We start from the raw sequence: 18,627 nt of genomic DNA, 5'->3' as shown, positions 1-18,627 counted from the left end.
TGACACAGAATTATTAGGGGAGACTTCTGTAGTATATTTTCAACAGTAGCCATAGAAATATCTCCTATCTCACTTGGTCTTTATGCAATGTGAGCTTGATACTCCTCCTGCTGAGTGATAGAGACTACATTCATTCCCTCCTCTTGAACTTGGGTGGACCTTTGTGACTATCTCAACTAATAAGAGTATGATGGAAGTGGTGTTACATAACTTCCAAGGCTAGGTCATAAAAATGCCACGCACTTCCTCCTGGCTCGCTCTTGGGACACTCACTCTTGGAACCCAGCCACCATGCCGTGAGGAAGCCCAAACTTGCCCATGCGGAGACCACATGGAGAGGTCACAAGTAAGTGTTCTGGCCAACAGCCCAGCTGAGGTCCAAGACAATAGCCAGCACCAACCAGCAGCCATGTGAGTGAAGGCACCTCTGGGTGATTCCAAGGCCCTGGCCATCAAGTCACCCCTAGTCTTTGTTTTTAAATTAAAATTTAATTAATTTATTTTAAAATTTATTTTTCAGTTACAGTTGTCGTAAAATATTATATTGGTTTCAGGTGAGTCAGCCCCAGTCTTTAAGTCTTCTCCAGACATCTTGGAGCAGAGACATGCTCCGCCCACCTTGCCCTGTCCAAAGTCCAGAAAACCTATGAGTATAATAAAATGGTTGTTTTATGCCATTCAGTTTTGGGGCACCTCCTCTTCTTTGAGGAGGTGATACTTAAACTGAGACCAGAGTGAGAAGGAGGAACTGGCTATGAGAAGATCACGGGTAGGATATTCCAGTGGAGGGAAAAGCAAGCGGAAAAGCCAGGAGACGTGACTTCATTCGCTCTGTGGCTAGAGACAGTACAGGAGAGGCAGACAGGGACCCGATCACGTAGGGCCCTCTGAGGTATAAGAACTTCTCCTGGGGCGCCAGACGGTGATAACTGCCAGAGTCACCTCTCCTAGTCGGCAGACTGGCTTCTGAACAGGCCTTCAGTGCCTTGGCCCAAATAAAGGACCCAGGATAGGAATTTTTAGCTGCTGCTAGGAGAGGGATATATATATATATTTTTTTAGATGAGAAAACAGAGGATTAAATGCATCCAGGAACCGTATCTGTTCAAAATCTCCAACGACTCACTATACACAAGGGAAAGTATAGGCCTTTCATCCTGACGTTTTAAGCACTTCTCAATCTGGTCCAAATACTGTTTTTGGACCCATCACCTGACCCCTGTTTCCACCTCCAACCTGCCTTTCCAAACGTATCCATGTTCTAACCATATGTGATGATGCACCATTCTCCAGACATATCATGTACATTCAGGCCAGTGGGTGTTTCCACGCTGACCACCTGCCTTACGTGCCCTCCTCCATTAGAACCTGGCCTTGTGCGCTGATTCAAAGTCCACCCCAGTGTCAATTCTTCTGCCAACCTTCCTGGATAGGCCAAAGGAGAGTAAGTTTCCCCCCGCCACCCCCCCCCCCCCCCCCGCCTTACGCTCCTGCAGACTTATGTCATTCTCCCCACATTTACCCCACAATAAAAGAAAGACTACTCAAGAGCAGGTTCTGGACCTTTTTCATCTTTGGGGCTCCAAAGCCTATCTCACTACCTATGGTACATCCTGTGTTGTTCCATTCAAAAGGAATAAGTTAGATGGATGGAGAGTTGAATGATTGGATGAATAGAAGGGTGGATGGTTAAATGGATGGGTGGACATAAGAGTAGTGGATGAACTGAGGACGGTAAATGGCTGCATAGACGTGTCATTAGATTCATGGCTAGATGAAAGGACAGATGAGTGGGTGAAAGGCTGGCTGGATGAATGGAGGCAGATGGACAGGTGGATGAATGTGTTTTTGACTAGGTTCTTGGAAGGATGGAGTGAGTTTTTAAACCAGAAGTCAGCAAACTTTTTCTGTAAATGGTCAGATAAATATTTTAGGCTTTGTGTTTCACAGATGGTTCAGTTATACATTCCTTCTTCTTTACCTTTTCCTCCCACAAACGTTTAAAACATGTAAAACCCGCCAAAACCGGTTTGGCTCAGTGGATAGAGCGTTGGTCTGCGGACTGAAAGGTCCCGGGTTCGATTCCGGTCAAGGGCATGTGCCTTGGTTGTGGGCACATCCCCAGTGGGGGGTGTGCGGGAGGCAGCTGATCGATGTTTCTCATCGATGTTTCTAATTCTCTGTCCCTCTCCCTTCCTCTCTGTAAAAAATCAATAAAATATATATTAAAAAACAAACACACATGTAAAACCCATTCTTAATTAATGGGCTCTACAAAACAGAATCTTGACCATTATAATTCAATTTTGGATGACCAGAATTTTTAGTAATCTCTGAGTTAGCTTTATCTACTAGTACTATTTGATAAGCACAGAGTTGAATCCCAAACTCAGAAGACCAGAGGTCACCCTCAACCCCCTTTCAACAACAGCATATGGAGTCAAGGACTTTTCTAGCTGGGGCGGTTTAGAAGGTATGGTTGCCCCTCCTCATCACTGGGCATCCTTGGGATTTCAACAGCATCACATCTCTAAGGAGAAGCTCTGAAAGAGAACCTACCAACTTAGCAATCGGCAATAGATCCAGGTTGGGGAGTGGTGTGAAACGCCCCAAAGTCTATGAGTCTCTTTCTGACTAGGGTCCCAGACTAGGACTTGGAGTCACGTTGTGGCATTTCTGCCATTTCTATCCCCATAAGCACTGACATCATACATGTAGCTCCAGACCACAATTTCCCGCAACTAGCTTATGAGTTGCGATTTTTATGGGCTTTTTTCCTCCTCAGGTTATTATGAATTACCAGCAGCTTCAGCAGCTTTCCAACTGGCAGGAAGCAGTGCAAACACAGATGGAAGTTTCCCAGTTAAAACTCTCTTAACAAAGTCATAAAACAAAAAGGCCCAGCCCCTCTCTGACATGCTGCCAGCTCAGAAGCAAGTGAGAGAGAAGAAAAAAACGTAAGAGTGATTGTTGCTGCCCTTGCTAAATAGATCTTTTAGATGTAAAGGTGGGAGGAGGGTACTGTTACATCTCATACACAAGGGCCTTGGGGTTGAATAATGCACACAAAGCTCTCTTCCTGAGGGCAAAAATGAGGGGCTGAGATGGCAGACCCGAGCAGTGCTCTGTCTCCTCCTGGGGACCTGGGGGGCCCTGCTCACACAGCAATGCGACACCAGGGTAGTATCACTGACAGGGACCTCAGCTGCATTCGGCAAGCGACTTGGCTTGGTGCTTTGCTTCTTCCAGAGAGGTCCCTACCCCGAGGAAATCCAAAGGCAGTTGGGAATTCAGGATTAACACGGGACAACAGTGTACTGAGAGTCAGGAGAATGACTGGCTCAGTCACTGTGCGACCCTGGCAAGTCACTCCCTCTAAACCTCCATATCAACACCGACAAAATGTTCAGGGTGGACATCCCCAGTTCTGACATTCTTGGAAAGACATGGCAAACAATACCAAGCAGTGCAGAATCAGATGCTAAACTACAAGGAGACTGCAAATGGCTTAAAAGCCCAGAGTAGTAAGGAGCTGTCACAAGGGCCTGGGGTAGCTGAGCCCACTACATCCTTTCAATTCCCATATTTTTGCTGTACCCTATTTCCTTTCCTCTAGTATCACCTCCTGAGGGAAGCCTGCCTAGATTTCCCCAGGTTGTCAGTCACTCCCCTTGTGCTCCGAATAATATTGATTCACTAATCTGGTTCCTTCACTGGCCAGATTGCTCCTGGGTAAGGGCCCTGTCTGATCTGTCTTTCCATTTCCCAGCTCTTGTCACCAGCAAGCGTTCAAAAATATCTGTTGAACTGAAGCAGACTGCAGAGGGAAACTTTCCAAGCAATATTGCGGGTTGTGAAGGGTAGAGGTGTCTGATATCTGGGCAGTCCCCAAGTCTGGCCTCCTTTCCTTTGAGAGTCCAGAGGATTCCTTCACCACTAAGTCAGGCATAATTGCCCCAGTGTTGGGATAACTAAGAAAAGCCTCATGATACTCTGTCACTAGGCAAACACGTCACCTTCTCTACATGGACCAAAACATATAATGCACACAAACACACACATATATATACATGCACACATACACACTTACAGAGACACACACACACAAAGTCACCCACACAGCAATACCTCAAAACTACAGCTGTCCTCCTTCTGCCTTCCTCAACAAGAGGGCTGAGGAAACCACAGCTAACCTTCCAGAAATCTCACCACGTCCCCCAAGCAGCCCCCACCCGGGCAGAAGAGGCATGTCCATAGAAAGCATGGCACCATCCACCATGAATCATGTGAATTAGGAGACAGACTTCCCTGAAAAGCCTCTGAGAACACATGCCTACTGCCAAGCTTCTGTTCATGGAAATCACCTCTGCATCTTCATTGCTATTCTTAAATCACCGCCTTGTAAAAGGGCAATTAGTTTTGGGCAATTAGAATGATTAACTCACCAGATGTAAGTGCTGGAGCATCTCCACGTATCTGTAGAGGGAAAGGAGGTGGAGTCTGCATTAATTCCCATCCTGTATAAGCCAGGGAGGGTGATGCTCTGTTAACAAGCTCAAGGCCACAGGCAGCTACTTAGGGACTCACGCTTTTTCTGAAGACAGCAGTTCCTGTGCGATGACTTGGGCTCTGGACTGTCCTTCCACCTGTGGGAGGAAACAGAACCGTCAGGAGGGGCAGCATCTATGGGGCAGCCAGAGGGAGACCTCGGATCCACAAGCATCAGGTTCACAGAAGGACCTCCCTGCTGCCCAAGGAACTCATTACCTGTGTGATCTTCAACCTTACTGCAGCTCAGTTTCTTCATCTGTAGATGTGAATATAAATAGCAACTAACTCAGAAGGTTGTTGAGCTAATGCTCAGCACACTGTCTGATATATAGTAAGTGCTGTGATCTTGAATAACCTGTAATTCTCTGTGCATAGGGAGAGCTCTCTCTTACCTTTGTTTTTACAGAAGATGCCCCCTCAGTGTCCCTTTCCCCTTCTCTGCCTGGCTAACTCCCAGTTATCCTTTAAGACTTAGCCACAGCATCACCTCCTCCAAAAAGACTTTCCTGATACCCTCCCTGAACTGGTTTGGTTAGCTATCCTTTCTAGGCAGTGCAATACTAAGCAGTGCAGAACCAGATGCTAAACTACAAGGAGACTGCAAATGGACACCAATTATGTCTCCCCGGGAGGGCAGGGACCAGCAATTTCACCTCTGCATGAGCGGTGCCTGGCATACCATAGATTCCTTCTTTTGACTGAAAGAATGAATAAGTGAGAGAATTATCCTCTTTGAAAGCATTAATGCTCCTGGCTGACCTCAGAAGGCAAGTCACATAACCTATCTGAGCCCCAACTTCCGCACCTGAAGGAAGGATGGGCAGGGGCCGAGGCAGATGCCTGGGCATTCTGCCACAAGGAGGCCCCTCCTCTGTAGCTGCAAACCTGCCACATATCAGACATGGCTGGTGGCTGGGATCCAGAAGAACAAAGACTCTATGGGCAGCCTGACAGAACAGATGGTGGATGCTGGGAATGTGCAGGCATGGCTGGGGCGGGGGTGGGAGGTTGGTAGGGGACTATGGTGGAGCAGAGGACACTCAGGAGGAATGCCTGGCTTCTGGTTCCAGTTCTACCACCACCTCCCAGTGCAACCCTGCACAAGTAACTTTCTGAGGTTGGGTCTCAGTTTCCTCATGTGTGAACAAAATGACCTTTAAATTCACTTCCTATGTGTTACCAAACTTGAGGAGTTACTGGTCAAGTGAACAATCTACTCTAGAAACTCCCTACCTGCTGAGAGAGCAACTATACAGTGTGGCAGTTATGAGCATGAACTCAGGAACTAGGCAGTTTGGGTTCAAATCCTGCCTCTGCCTTTTTCACAAGTTGAAAAAATCATTTAACCTCTCTATGCCTCAATTTTCCTATCTGTAAAATGGGTGCAATAATAGAATGTTATCTAACACACACGTATATTGTAAGGATTAAATGAGTCTCTCTCTCTCTCTCTCTCTCTCTCTCTCTCTCCATCTCTCTCTCTATATATATCTATATATATATATATATATAAAGGGTACTATGCTAATTAGACCAGACATCATTCCGGACGTCCTTCCTGATGAAGCCGGGGCCAGAGGGAAGCCAGCCTGGGTCCTGGGTGCCTGCCGGTGGCCAGAGGAGGGAAGCCCAGGTCCTGGGAAGGAAGCTAGTGCTGGCAGCTGGGGGAAGGAAGGCCTACTCTTGCATGAATTTTCCTGCATCGGGCCTCTAGTATATATATATATTTATAAATATATGTATATATATAGAAATCCATCTATAGATCTATAAATCTATCTATACATAAATATCTACCTAAAAATCTATCATCTGACAGTAGCAGCTGAGGCAGTGGAAAGCAAATGGGCTCTGAAATTGAGCACATCCAAGTTCAAATCCTGGCCCAGCATTGTTTAATTGTGTGACCTTTGGCAAACCATTACCCCTGAGCTTTAGAATTTTTCATCTGAAATAAGGTGGAAAATAATCAACCTGACCTCATACTCTGGTCTTTTTGATTATGTGTTCCTGACTCAGGGCCTTTGCACTCACTGTTCTCTATGCTTGTGATGTTCTCCAGATTTTCTCATTCTTACTTTCTGACTTTTTCAGGTTTCTGCTCAAAGGTCACATCCCATCCTTAGTGTGGCCATCTGTGACCACCTGACCTGAAGAACACACAAAGTCATTCTCTAAACCCAGAGTTTCTAAAACCTTGGCTTCACTGGCATTTTGGGCCAGACAACTTTTATTGCAGGACTATGCTGTGTTTTGTAGGACTGTTAACAGCATCCATGGCTTCTACCCGCTCGATGAGAGTAGCAGCCCCCAACCTCATTTGTGACAATCAAAAATGTCTCTAGGCATTGCCAAATGTCCTCTGGGGGCAAAACCTCACCCCCTGTTGAGAATCACTACCCCAACCCTTTTATCTTGCTGTATTTTTCTTTCTTTTTAAAATATTTTTAAAATTAATGTTTAGAGAAAGAGGAAGGGAGAGGGAGAGAGAGAGAAACAATGATGTGAGAGCAAAACATCAATTGGCTGCCTCCTGTACACCACCTCCCCATCATGGATCGAGCTGGCAACCTGGCATGTGCCCTGACCTGGAATTGAATTGGCAACCTTTTGGTGCAAGGGACCATGCCCAACCAACTGAGCCACACCAGCCAGGGCACTGTACTTTTCTTTATAGCAGGCACACTCCTTAATATTATCCTTACACACAAAATTCAATAAATGTTTGAACAAACTGATAAAATTAGATAGACTGCCCAACACATAGTAGGTGCTCAGTAAATGAGTTCTCTCCCTAGCTAATCCATCTGTAATAGATTCTTAGTGTTTTCTGGAGACTCAGTCCCTCTGACGCCACCCTAACAGTGCAGACCCTGGAGCCACGGTTTAGTTAGTCTCCCTCCTGCATCTCATTGCAGCTGTCATGGCATCCACGGAGCAGGAGGGAAACTTGTGAGGCCTGCAGAGGCCTCCAGCCTCACCTGGCCTCCCGCCCTCCCACTGGCGCCGAATTGTGACTCACCGTCTGCCCTCTGCATCTGCAGGGCTAGCACGGGGCTCTGTGGACAAGAGCGGCTCACTCTTCCCAATGTGGGGGCTCCTTCAGAGTCCCACGTGTGAAAAGACTGTAAACAAAACCCTCTCAGTGGAAACTGTATTCTGCCAGGACAGGCCTCTACAGCTAAGAAAACCCTGTGGTCAAGCTTCCATAAAGGGAGTTACTCTGCAGAGTAAGGACAAGAGATCCGAAGCTCAGGTTCTTGCCCTATAAAATGAGGACAAGAGTCAAGATGACCTCCAACCTCCAATCTTCCAGGGGCCTGTGACTCAATTCTCATTTGTCATCCAGCATGATGCTGAGAAGGCCTGATTCAAATTCTGGGCTCCACCTCTCCTTGTATCTATGCTCTTGGACAAAAGTTATTTCTCTTCTCCGAGTTCCATTTGTAAAACATGGGTGATGATGATGATGATGATGATGATACCTATTTAATAATATAATAGCTAGCATTTATTGAACACTTAGTATGTACTAAGCTAAGTGTGGCTCTAACCTTTTTACACACATCTCCTTTTCTTTCTTATATTTTTACTTTTTTAAGGAAAGGGATGAGGGGCTTCAGTGGGACTCAAGAAATGGTGGTGGCATCACAACCTGAACAGTGTTAGAGATTGGAGAAGGGGGTTCAGGGGCTAGTCCTTGTTGTGGGCCCCGTGCCCAGCATACAGTCGGTGCTTAGTAAATGCCTGTAGATTTAGGTGATGGATGTATTCACAGATGAGAGTGCAGCTGTGTAGCCCTGGGGTGCAGCAGTGTGTGTAGCTGTGGTCTCCATGTGTGCTGCTGGAAGTGTGTGTGCCCAATAGAGATGTGGGATTGTGTGTTCGTGCGTGCGTGCCTTTACACATACTATCTCACTGAATCTTCCTGAAAACCTATGAGGTAGGTACTTATCATCACCATTTTACAGATGAGGAAACTAAGGCACAAGTAAGTCATACCTTTTGCCCAAAATCAATGCTAATAAGTGGCAGACCCAAGATTTAAATCCAGAGAGTGTGGCTCCAGCATCCCAGCACTCAACAACTATGCCTGGCACATAGTAAGCACTCAGTAAATGGCATCTCTGCTGATGGTGGGTTTTTCCAGTTGGGAAGTACCTATCTTTACCTGCACTGAAGAGCCAGCAGCAGGAGACTTACACTTCAGGAGGGGCCTGGGCTAGTCTCTGGGCCTCAGCTCTTCTGATTCTTATCCTCAAGAGGAGTGCCTACTGTGTACATAGGAAAGCACTACACCAAAAATCAGGGCACCCGGGTCAACATCTCGGCCAGGCCACGAGCAGCTATGCGACCAAGGGCAAACCCCTCTCAGATGCCTCAGTTTCTTCTTTGGAAGTTGGGGGGTCAATAGTCCCGCCCTCCATAAGATGATGGATGGACGTGGTCAACCCCCACCCATGCTTCTGGTGTTGTTGTCATTACCATTGTTATAATCTCAAAGCTGTGGGCTGGACTTCTGGTAGGGTCGGGGCACTGGCCACTCTGCACGTCCCTGCAGCCCTCCTGCCAGACAGGCAGACTCCGGGTGGGACGTACCGGCCGTCCCGCTTTAGTGACTCTGCCAATGATGGATGTGTCTTCGCCAGCCAGACAAGAGGGAGGCCATGTGCCCAAGGCTCTCCTCAGAAGCTGCTTATGGGCGTTGTCCAACCGGGCCATTTAATATAGATGTTTATTTAACCAGGAAATGAACTTTGAGGTTGACGGCAGTGTCCAGGGACAGACTTCTGGGAACAGGGTTCCTCCCAGGAGCACGGGGCCTGGGGCGCCAGGGCTATCGCCTTTCTCAGGCGGACGCTGTGGGTGTTACATCAGGTGGCTGCTGGCCCCTCTGTCGGAGGCTGAAGCAGCTTATCACCTCTGTTCTCCAGGGCTGCCCAGTCCTGCACTTCCTCCTCAGGCCCCATGCAAACCAGCCAGGCCACTGCTGACTATTCTGGGACCAGGTCAGGTTGGGAGGGACAGCCCTCCTTTAGGGATCTTTGAGGTTAAACAGTGGGTCACAGAAACAGTTGGGAGTCCTGGCCTCTGGGCTTCAGTTTGTCCAGCCTTAAAATGGGGGTACTTAGCCTCCTTCTAGAACAGCAGTTTGCCAAGTACCTCTGGGGTTCTGCCTCCCTTTTCCAGCTACATATCTGTGTGAGCCTGGATTTTCATGAAGGGTGACCAAAACAACAGTTCCAACAGTCTGAATGCAGAAGCAACTAGGAGAATCCATCTGTTTTCTATTTAACCAGACGTTAATATTTGGGGGGGGAAAAAAAAAAAGCAAAACTAATGTCATTCTCACTAATTTTTTTAAAAACAGTTATTTTTTCATTGAAAATGATATTTGTGTTAACATATAATGGGTAATTATTGTTATTTTAAAATGTATTAAAAGAGAGTGTGACTTTCTCATGTGGTAAACACTGACAGATATAACTCATAGGAACAACAACTATTTGAGGTCCTCAATCATTTTTAAGAGTTCTGAGACCAAAAGGTTTTGAGAGCTACTGGTAAAGAGGTTGTAACAAAGATCGTGTAGAATCAGGGATGGAAAGGTTGTTCCTTCTCAGTGAAGAGCAATGGAAAAATGAGGCATCACTGTCACTGTACTATATTAACAATGATTATTGGGAGAAGCAGGCCAAGAACCCCAGGCTTTCCGGCCTGGCCCTCAGGATATCCCCAAGCACACCAGGGGCCACATGATCTTTCTCCGTGATGTCCTATCTTGCAGAAGAGGAGGGACCACCTTCAAAGCTCCCTACTTTGTCACCACTGTCCCTTGCGTTTACACCTGCTCTGCGTTTAAACAGCCACCTCTCTTTTCAACCTCATCTCTGCTTGGTCCTTGCCAAGCCCCACATCCTGACATCTTGGTCTTGCTCAGCTTCCCTTCCCAGTTACAGCTGTCCTCTCCACCTAGGGTCACCTGGGAACTCCAATCTCCATGCTGTAACCCTCAGCCTCTTGCCTCCGTAAGACTTCCTTCTCAGACATCTACAGCCACTCAATCCACCCTGGGCTTGTTCCCACTCAGAACCGTCCTGCCTCTAAAGGGATGAGCTCCTCGGTCCCCATCTTGGACCTAAGCTGCCTAGCATCCCTACATCCTCTGCTGCACATGTTGCTTAGCTCATTGAGAGCTCCAGGCATCTGTCCCCTCTAATCTATCCTCTGCCATGGTGGTCACCTTCTGCTATCTCCTGCAGCCCCAAGTGGCTCCTGTGGCTCCCCAGCACTAGATGACAGAAAGAACTTGTCATCTAGCATTATGCTGAGAGCCCATGCTCTGGGGCCGGATCTGGTTTCAAATCCTGGGCTCTACCCCTTCCTCTACCTAGGCCTTTGGACAAGTTGTTTCTCTTCTCTGACTTCCATCTATAGAACAGGGATAATAATAATAACACCTACTTAACCTTTTGCACTCGGATGTCGAGTGTGACTCGACACGGTTAGCATCGGTAGCAGCAACAATAATTTGAAATATAAAAAAAATCCAAATAAATAAGTTTGTATGAAAAGAAATTCCAGTTTTTTATTCTACTGCCGCACTTTGTAAAACCTGGGGTATTTAAAAAATTAAATCCCGAGTAGAATAAAGGAATCGAGAAAAAAGCAAGCGAGTGCAAAGGGTTAATAATATAACAGCTAGCATTTATTGAACACTTAGTATGTGCTAAGTTGGCTCTAAACTTTTCGTACGTATTATCTTACTGAATCCTCCCAACACCCTATGAGGCAGGCACTACCATTATTATCTCCTTTTACAGATGAGGACACTGAGGGACAAATAAGTCCTGCCCTTTGCCTATGACTTAACCTGAAGACCCTTTCCAGGCACTTCTCCTGCACTCTGCCATGCCCCAGGGAACCCAATTTTATTCCTAAGATCAGCCTACTTTTTCCTACCTCCGGGCCTTTTTGGCACATTGCAAGTTCCTATGCCCAGAATCCCCTCCAGACTCAGTGTCTCTAGATCACACACTAAGCCAAGGTAGGCACCCCATGTTCCCTACCTGTCAGCATCCTCTGCTCTACAGTCCATAAAAAGAAAGAATCGTCTCTAGAGAGGGGGAAGAGGCTGTTTCAGGCCTTGGGGAAACATTCCTAACGAGTCTTCATTGTTTTGAGGGTCCCAGTGAAGGGAGCATTGGAGGACTCTGAGGTCACACCTGGAAAAGGAAGAGTGCTAGGAAGCCTGACTCCAGGAGAACACTGTCTCCAACGTGCCTCTGGGCACCGCTGTCAGGGTCATGGTCCTTCCCCCTTGGAATTCAGATTATGATTTCCAGCACAGCCTTCAGAGGCTAGAAAATCCAGAGAAAGGAGCTCAGAGAAGGATGGCTCATTTTTTATCCTAGCTGTTACTTGTGCTCCCACAGGGGCAGAGAAGGGATGAGGATGGAGAAGAGGAGGCAACGCCTGCTAGGACAAAGGGGGAAGAAGTGGGACCAAAGAGAGGCCTATCCCCTGGACCAAGTGGCCAGCTTCTAATTCACGCGGACGCCTGCCTTATTCTGGTTATAGGCTAGTGTGAGTCTGGGTTTGGCCTGGATACTTTAAAAAACGTTTAATTTTGGAAAGAATCTTTGATTCTGTCTGCAGTGTGTAATACATTTGTAGAAGCATCAAGTTGTCTTGGCACGCCCTGAATGAGGCAACAGGAAACCTGATTTCTACTCCTGACTGCCTCTGACCTGCCAAATAACCCTGAGCAAGTGATGGCCTCTCTATGAGCTTTACTTTTCCTTCCTGTAAGTCAAAGCAATCTCCGGCATAACTGAGACTTTTTACCCATTGACTAGCAACCCCCAATTTCCCTCTCCCCTAGTCCCTGGCAAACACCATTCTGCTCTCTGCTCTTATAAATGTGACTGTTTTAGGTTCTTCATACTGGTGGAATCATGCAGCATTTGTCCTTCTGTGACTGCATTACTTCACTTAGCATAATGTCCTCCAGGTTCATTCATGTGACAAGATTCTCTTCTGTTCTAAAACTCTACTATATGTATACACCACATTTTATTTATCCATTTATCCATCTATGTACATTAAGAAGGTAGCTCTCATGTTAAGTGTTCTTACCACAACAAAAAACAAAATAAAACAAAGTGATCTGCAAATGCCTGTATTAGCTCTCTCACCTTCCAGAATTCCCGAGTGACCGTGATTGTGACTGGAAAGCTCGGACTGTTTGACAACAGGAAAAGGCCAGTGTGGGACTCGCATGGCGAACTTTCAGCAGCAGGATTATATACTAGGTATACACAGTGACTGCCACGAAGTCAGGAAGGAGAAAGCAAGGTTGAGTATGACCTTGGGGCCCAAATCCTAAACAAGTGGGGGGAGGGGCACTGTGGCTGAGAGGAAAATCAGCCACAGAACAAGCTCTCTCAGTGCCAGGACATTCTCACTGAGCCCATATCCAGCCCTTTGGCTCCTGTCAGCCCCCAAGCCCTCCAGGACCTGGAACAAGGTGTGTGAGACATGTGGGAACATGGACACCTCCCGAACCTTTGGGCCCCTATTCTTTCCTATCCCTTTGTGCTCTGAGAGTTTGCCTCCCTCATCCTCCTCCACTCATGCTGCCTTGAGGTATCTCTTTGTGTGACTGTACTGAACGCTGCACTCTCTGCATGGTTACTGGGCAGCCGGTGAGAAGCAGGGCTGGAGTGCAGCTTGGCCCCTCGCTGTGCCAAGTAAACCACATGGAACCAAATAAGTGTTTTCATTTCATTAAACTGTCTTGCATTCAAGTTTGTTTTCCTTACTTAAATGCAGGAGCTGAGTCTAATGTATTCATTGCTTTATTAGTTTATTCTAAGCTATTCACTGAATACTACTTTATGTGCCAGGCAGTAAGGACAAAACTGTGAATAGGACAGGCAAGGTCCCTGGCATCCAGGGAGCTATCCTGACAGGGAAAGGCAAGTAATATGCAGAAAAATAAAGAACACAATCAAGGTTTGAGGTAAGTATGAAGAAGGAAATAAACAGAAATTCCATTGCCAAACACAGCAGGTGAGCAGGGTAGGCCCTCTTAAGAAGGTGACGTTAACTTAAGACCTATATCCAGCTGTATAAGAAGCAGGAATAGTGTTTCAAGTAGATAAAACTGCAAGCGCAAAGGCCCTGGGGTGAGTTTAAAGAACAGACAGACCTAAAAGAAAGAAAGAAAGAAAGAAAGAAAAAAGAAAGAAAAAAGAACAGATAGAACTCATTTTTATATCCTTCATGATATCTGCAAAAGTCTACACATTTGTTGAATTTCATTTGATCCATGATTAACACAGGGCAACAGAAGATGAAATGGTTGGTGCCAACAACCATAAGAGGAAACACAGGAGAAGCAGGTCGGAGGTGGGGTGGGAAGATAACAGGTTCAGCTTGGGATGTGTGGAGTTCGAAGTGTCTGCAGGGCTTCCGAGAAGGGCAACTGGAAGCTAGAGTGTGGGGCTGCACAGTGGGGTCAGGCCAGAGAGTCAGCTCTGGGAATGCCATCTACGTAGGGCTGGCCACTGCCCTGGAATGGGCTGACTGAGCAATGGACACAAAATGAGAGGCAGGGCCGGAGCTCAGGCCTTGGAAAATAAATGTCTCATGTGGCGGCGTAGGCAGGGTAGGATGTCAAAGGAGTAGGGAGAGAACCTGGCGAGGACAGAGTCTGAGAAGCCAAAGGAAGAGGGAAGGCCATTGATCTGAGTAAGACGGGGTCTGAGGTGGACAGTATGGAGAGGGCCTGGTTTGTGGAGGTCAGGGGAGGTCATGCAGAGCAAATGACAACAGTGAGGAAGGAGAAGCATGGGGAAGGTTTGAATATGTCTGTGGGCTGAGGGAAGTCCTACAGAATTTCTTCTACCCACCTCCTCCTTCTTTGCTCCAGCCACACTGACCAAGTCTTCTAGCTCAAGAAGGTCATTCCCACCAGCCCACCTTTGCACTGCTGTTCTCTGTCAGGAACACTCTGTTCCTAGATCTTCCCACTGCTTTCTCCCTCACACTATTCAGCTCCCTGCTCAAAGGTTTCCTCTTCATCAAGAAGGCAGAATTCCCTTAGAAATTAGAGTCCTCATGCATTGCTGGTGGGAGTGCAGCTGCTGTGGAAATCGGTCTGGTGGCCCCTCAAAAAAATTAAACTTAGAATTACCATATGATCTAGCAATTACACTTCTGGATCTATACCCGAAAGAGCCGAAAGCCGGGTCTCAAAGAGGTATCTGTACACACATGTTCACAGCAGCATTATTCACAATAGCCAAGATGGGGAAGCAATTCAAGTGTCCATCAACCTAATAAATGGATAAGCAAAATGTGGTCTATATACACAGTGGAATATTATTCAGCCTTAAAAAGGAAAAAAAAATTCTGCCCAGCCGGTGTATCTCAGTGGTTGAGTGTCGACCTATGAACCAGGAGGTCAAAGTTTGATTCCTGGCCTGGGCACATGCCTGGGTTGTGGGCTTGATCCCCAGTGTGGGGCATCCAGGAGGCAGCCGATCAATGATTCTCTCTCATCACTGATGTTTCTATCTCTCTCCCTCTCTCCCTTCCTCTCTAAAATCAATAAAAAAAAATATTTTTTTAAAGTTTTAAAAAAGGAAAAAAATTCTGACATATGCTATACTATAGATGAACCTTGAGGACATTATGGGAAGTGAAATAAGTCAATCACAAGGGACAAATACTGTATTATTCCACTTGAATGAGGTCCCTAGAGCAGTGAGACAGAAAGTAGAATGGCGATTGGCAAGGACTGGGGGCGGGGGCGGGGTGGCGAAGAATGAGAAGTTTATGTTTATTGGGCACAGAGTTGCAGTTTGGGAAGATGAAAAAGTTCTGGAGACGGATGGTGCTGACAGTTGCACAAGTGTGATGTACTTAATCCCGCTGAACTGCACACTTAAAAATGGTTATGATGGTGGACTTTACATTACGTATATTTTAACATAAGTTTTAAAAATGGGGATAAAGGCCTACTCTAACCTCCCTAACTTTTCCTCAATCCTCACCCCTGGTGCTCTGTCCTCCACGATCACAATGCGTTTTGTTTGTCTGCTGGTTACAGAACTTTCACCACCTGTGCCACCTCAGGAGTTTCTGGCTGACCGTTCCTCTTGTTTAGAATGTAAATGCCACCAGGACAGGGAGGTGCCCAGCCTGACTTGTGGCTGCTGTATGTTGAGCCCATAGAAGGGTGCCTGGCACATATTAGGTGCTCAGTGAGTACTTAGTAAATAAATAAATTTCTATTGAAGAGGAGGAGGGACAGGGAGAAACTGAGTGAGGATACAGAGAGAAGAGCTGCAGACGGGAGGGAATTCATGTTGGAAAGGGGACGAGGTTGTTTTCTGGGAAGGAGAGCAGGCTGCAGCCTGAGGAAGCTGATGCAAGTCTAGAAGGGCCTCCCCGGGACCAGGGGAAGTAGCATTTGCAGTGGGGCAATGTGCAGGACTGCACAGGTGGGTTCCGAGGTCTGTGGTGTGGAGAAAGCACAGGGGGATACTTAACCCAGGCTGGAGACTGGCCCATGGAAATAACCAGGGCTCATGGGAACCCTTTAACTTAGGCAGACTGTCAGGGTGAGGCCAAAGGTACAAGGCCTAGGGGTGTGAGGTCTGCAAGGAGGCCTAGGCTAGGCTGACTAACCTCGGGTGCAGCCAGGGAGGAGACAACTTGCATAAATGGGGAGCCACGGAGGGCGTGATGGCAGGAGAGTCTGTTCCAGAGGCAGGGCACTAACTTCTGCCCAGGGTCAGGGGTGGACCTGTCAGGGAAACTCAGTGACGATGGGTCTCAGGCTAGGGAGGGGCCCCAACTCCTGGGCTGGTCTCGAGGGAGCTGGTATTTAGCTTGAAAAGTACCCATTAGTCTGAGAACTGGGCTCATTGTCAGGGAGGAGCAACAGGCCAGCCAACCTTTGAATGTCTCCTTTCACATCTATTTTTAAGTTCTTCTTATTTTTCCTTTTTTGCCCCCTCCTTCCTTCAACCCACACCCTTTGTATGTCTAGGAGTGGGAGAGAGAAAGAGGTCCCATGTGGGTGGACTAGCTGGGTTCAGCTTCCTATCCTGCTCCAACAACCTCTCCCCACTCCTGACTTGGTCACCCCAAAACATCTAGGAAGGTGGGGCTCACCACCCTTTATTTTTACATAAACCATATCAAACTGTAAGAAGGGTGCAACTCACCCCTCCACTACCCCAACCTGACTCCTGAGGCAGGGGGAGGGGTGGGGAGCAATTCTATTGATCACTCACACCTTCTCTAGGCCTGTTCCTGCAAGGTGGTTGGAGATGGAAATCTGGGTCCCATTTTCCCAATGATGTGATGGAGGCACAGAGAGGAGAGGTCTTTGCTTTTTGGACAAACAGAATTTTCAGACACCATGGAAGACAAAGAATCAGGAATAAATGCTCCTTCTCCCCACCTCCCACCCCACCAAGTGTCTACGGCAAAAAGGAGCCAGGAAAGATTGCTCACTCTGGAAATCTCCCTGCATGCTTGCCCCGAGGCCTGGCAACTCGGGAACTCTTCCACACTGAGCGCTCTGGAACAGCCTCTTAGGGGGTCAGTTTAGCAGCAGGTACAAAGACTGCTCGCCGATCCACTGAGTCCCTTCTGGGATCTGCCCTAGAGGAAATCTTGCACGTGCATCTAAGGAGGTGTATGAGCAGTGCACTGCAATGCTGCTGGTGATGCAAGCACATGAAAAACATGGCAAAGGTCCCTCAGCAGGGGGATGGTGAAATAAACCACCGCATAGCCATAAAATGGAATACTACGCAGCGCTAAAAAATAATTTAGAGTTCTATATACCAATATGGGAAAATACTAAGAATTCTGTGTACAAACCCAACCAACCCAAGTTACTCCAGGTTTCTTACAGTTTTATATAATTTATGGAAAAATAACTCCACAAACAATACCACCCATTTTCCACTTATAATAATAAAATATGTGGGTGAATACAGGAGGAAAGTTCTGGAAGGGTTCATGCCAAACTGTGTACTACAGCTACCTCCGTAAGGGCACGGGGATTGGGAAGGAGTATTCCAGGGGTCTTTAACCTTCACCTGTGATGATTTCATATGCCACAGGGAGAATCTAGTAGAGCACATCTCACGTGATGAGAGCGTAATTTTTAAAGGTAATTTCGACTTTGGCACATGATGAAAACCTCACAAAGGAGGAGGAGGGGGTGGTGGGACAGAGAAGCTCAGCCTCGTTGGATAGATCAGAAGGCTGGGCTCCCGAGAGTGAACTGACCTGCCGGCAGGAATCTTAGACCCGCATTTCTCCCTCTGTGCTCAGAATGACAGGATGCTCCTGTCTCCGACCCGGGCTCCCTGTGCAGGCCCCACACCTGGCTGGCCCCCAGCAGGATGTATCAGAGGCCCCTGACTGAGGCAGGAGCTGCCTTCGTTCCATGACTTGGCATTGTTGCCGAGTCCCACTTGACCTGAGGCAGGGTGTTTCCCACCCGAAAGCTCTGACCTTCGTGTGTTCTTTTCCTGTGTGTCAGGCATTGTTCTCAGTTTCCATAGACGTGTTTACTCTCGTAACTATTCTGCAGCAGTACTGTGATTGTTTTCCCGATTTTGTAGGTGGGAAACTGAGGAACAGTGTGGTTAAGAAGTTGTTCAAATCACTCACCTAGCAAGTGGCAAAGCTGGGTGGGTGTGAAGCTCTTGTTCTCTATGCTACCCTGCCTCTTATAAGCTTCTTATTCCTGGGGGTGTCCAAGGAGCAGCCTGGAGACCAGGAGGCTGGGATGCTGATCACCAATGTCCAGGGCCCTCGTACCTCATGTCTTCACAAGGGATCCTGGGAGGCCAGACCCTCCCTTCTCCCACTTTCCCTTTGACTCTTGACTCAGAAACAACAGGTCGTTATTATGCCCCTACTATGTGGCCGGCACTTTCCCATCTGTGTTCTTATTCAACCCATAGCCCAGCAGTTACTATTAATGCTCCCATTTTAGAGGCAGGAGGCTGAGTTGCGTGACAGAAAGCGACTGGTCAG

At 47.3% G+C, this 18,627-nt stretch overlaps 1 protein-coding gene across 1 annotated transcript in view; it reads right to left on the bottom strand.

Moving 5' to 3' along the window:
* FGD5 (FYVE, RhoGEF and PH domain containing 5) overlaps positions 1-18,627 on the bottom strand; it is a 105,341-nt gene that overhangs the window by 45,634 nt on the left and 41,080 nt on the right. The window contains exons 3-4 of the mRNA XM_008152393.3: positions 4,588-4,646; positions 4,446-4,476 (exon numbers count right to left, since the gene is read on the bottom strand). Of these exons, the coding sequence (XP_008150615.3) occupies positions 4,446-4,476; positions 4,588-4,646 (90 nt within the window). The remainder of the gene's footprint in view (positions 1-4,445; positions 4,477-4,587; positions 4,647-18,627) is intronic.

Source organism: Eptesicus fuscus, chromosome 18, assembly GCF_027574615.1.
Source record: "Eptesicus fuscus isolate TK198812 chromosome 18, DD_ASM_mEF_20220401, whole genome shotgun sequence".
In the NCBI taxonomy this organism is placed as follows: Eukaryota; Metazoa; Chordata; class Mammalia; order Chiroptera; family Vespertilionidae; genus Eptesicus; species Eptesicus fuscus.
This window is presented reverse-complemented; position numbering and strand designations above follow the sequence as displayed.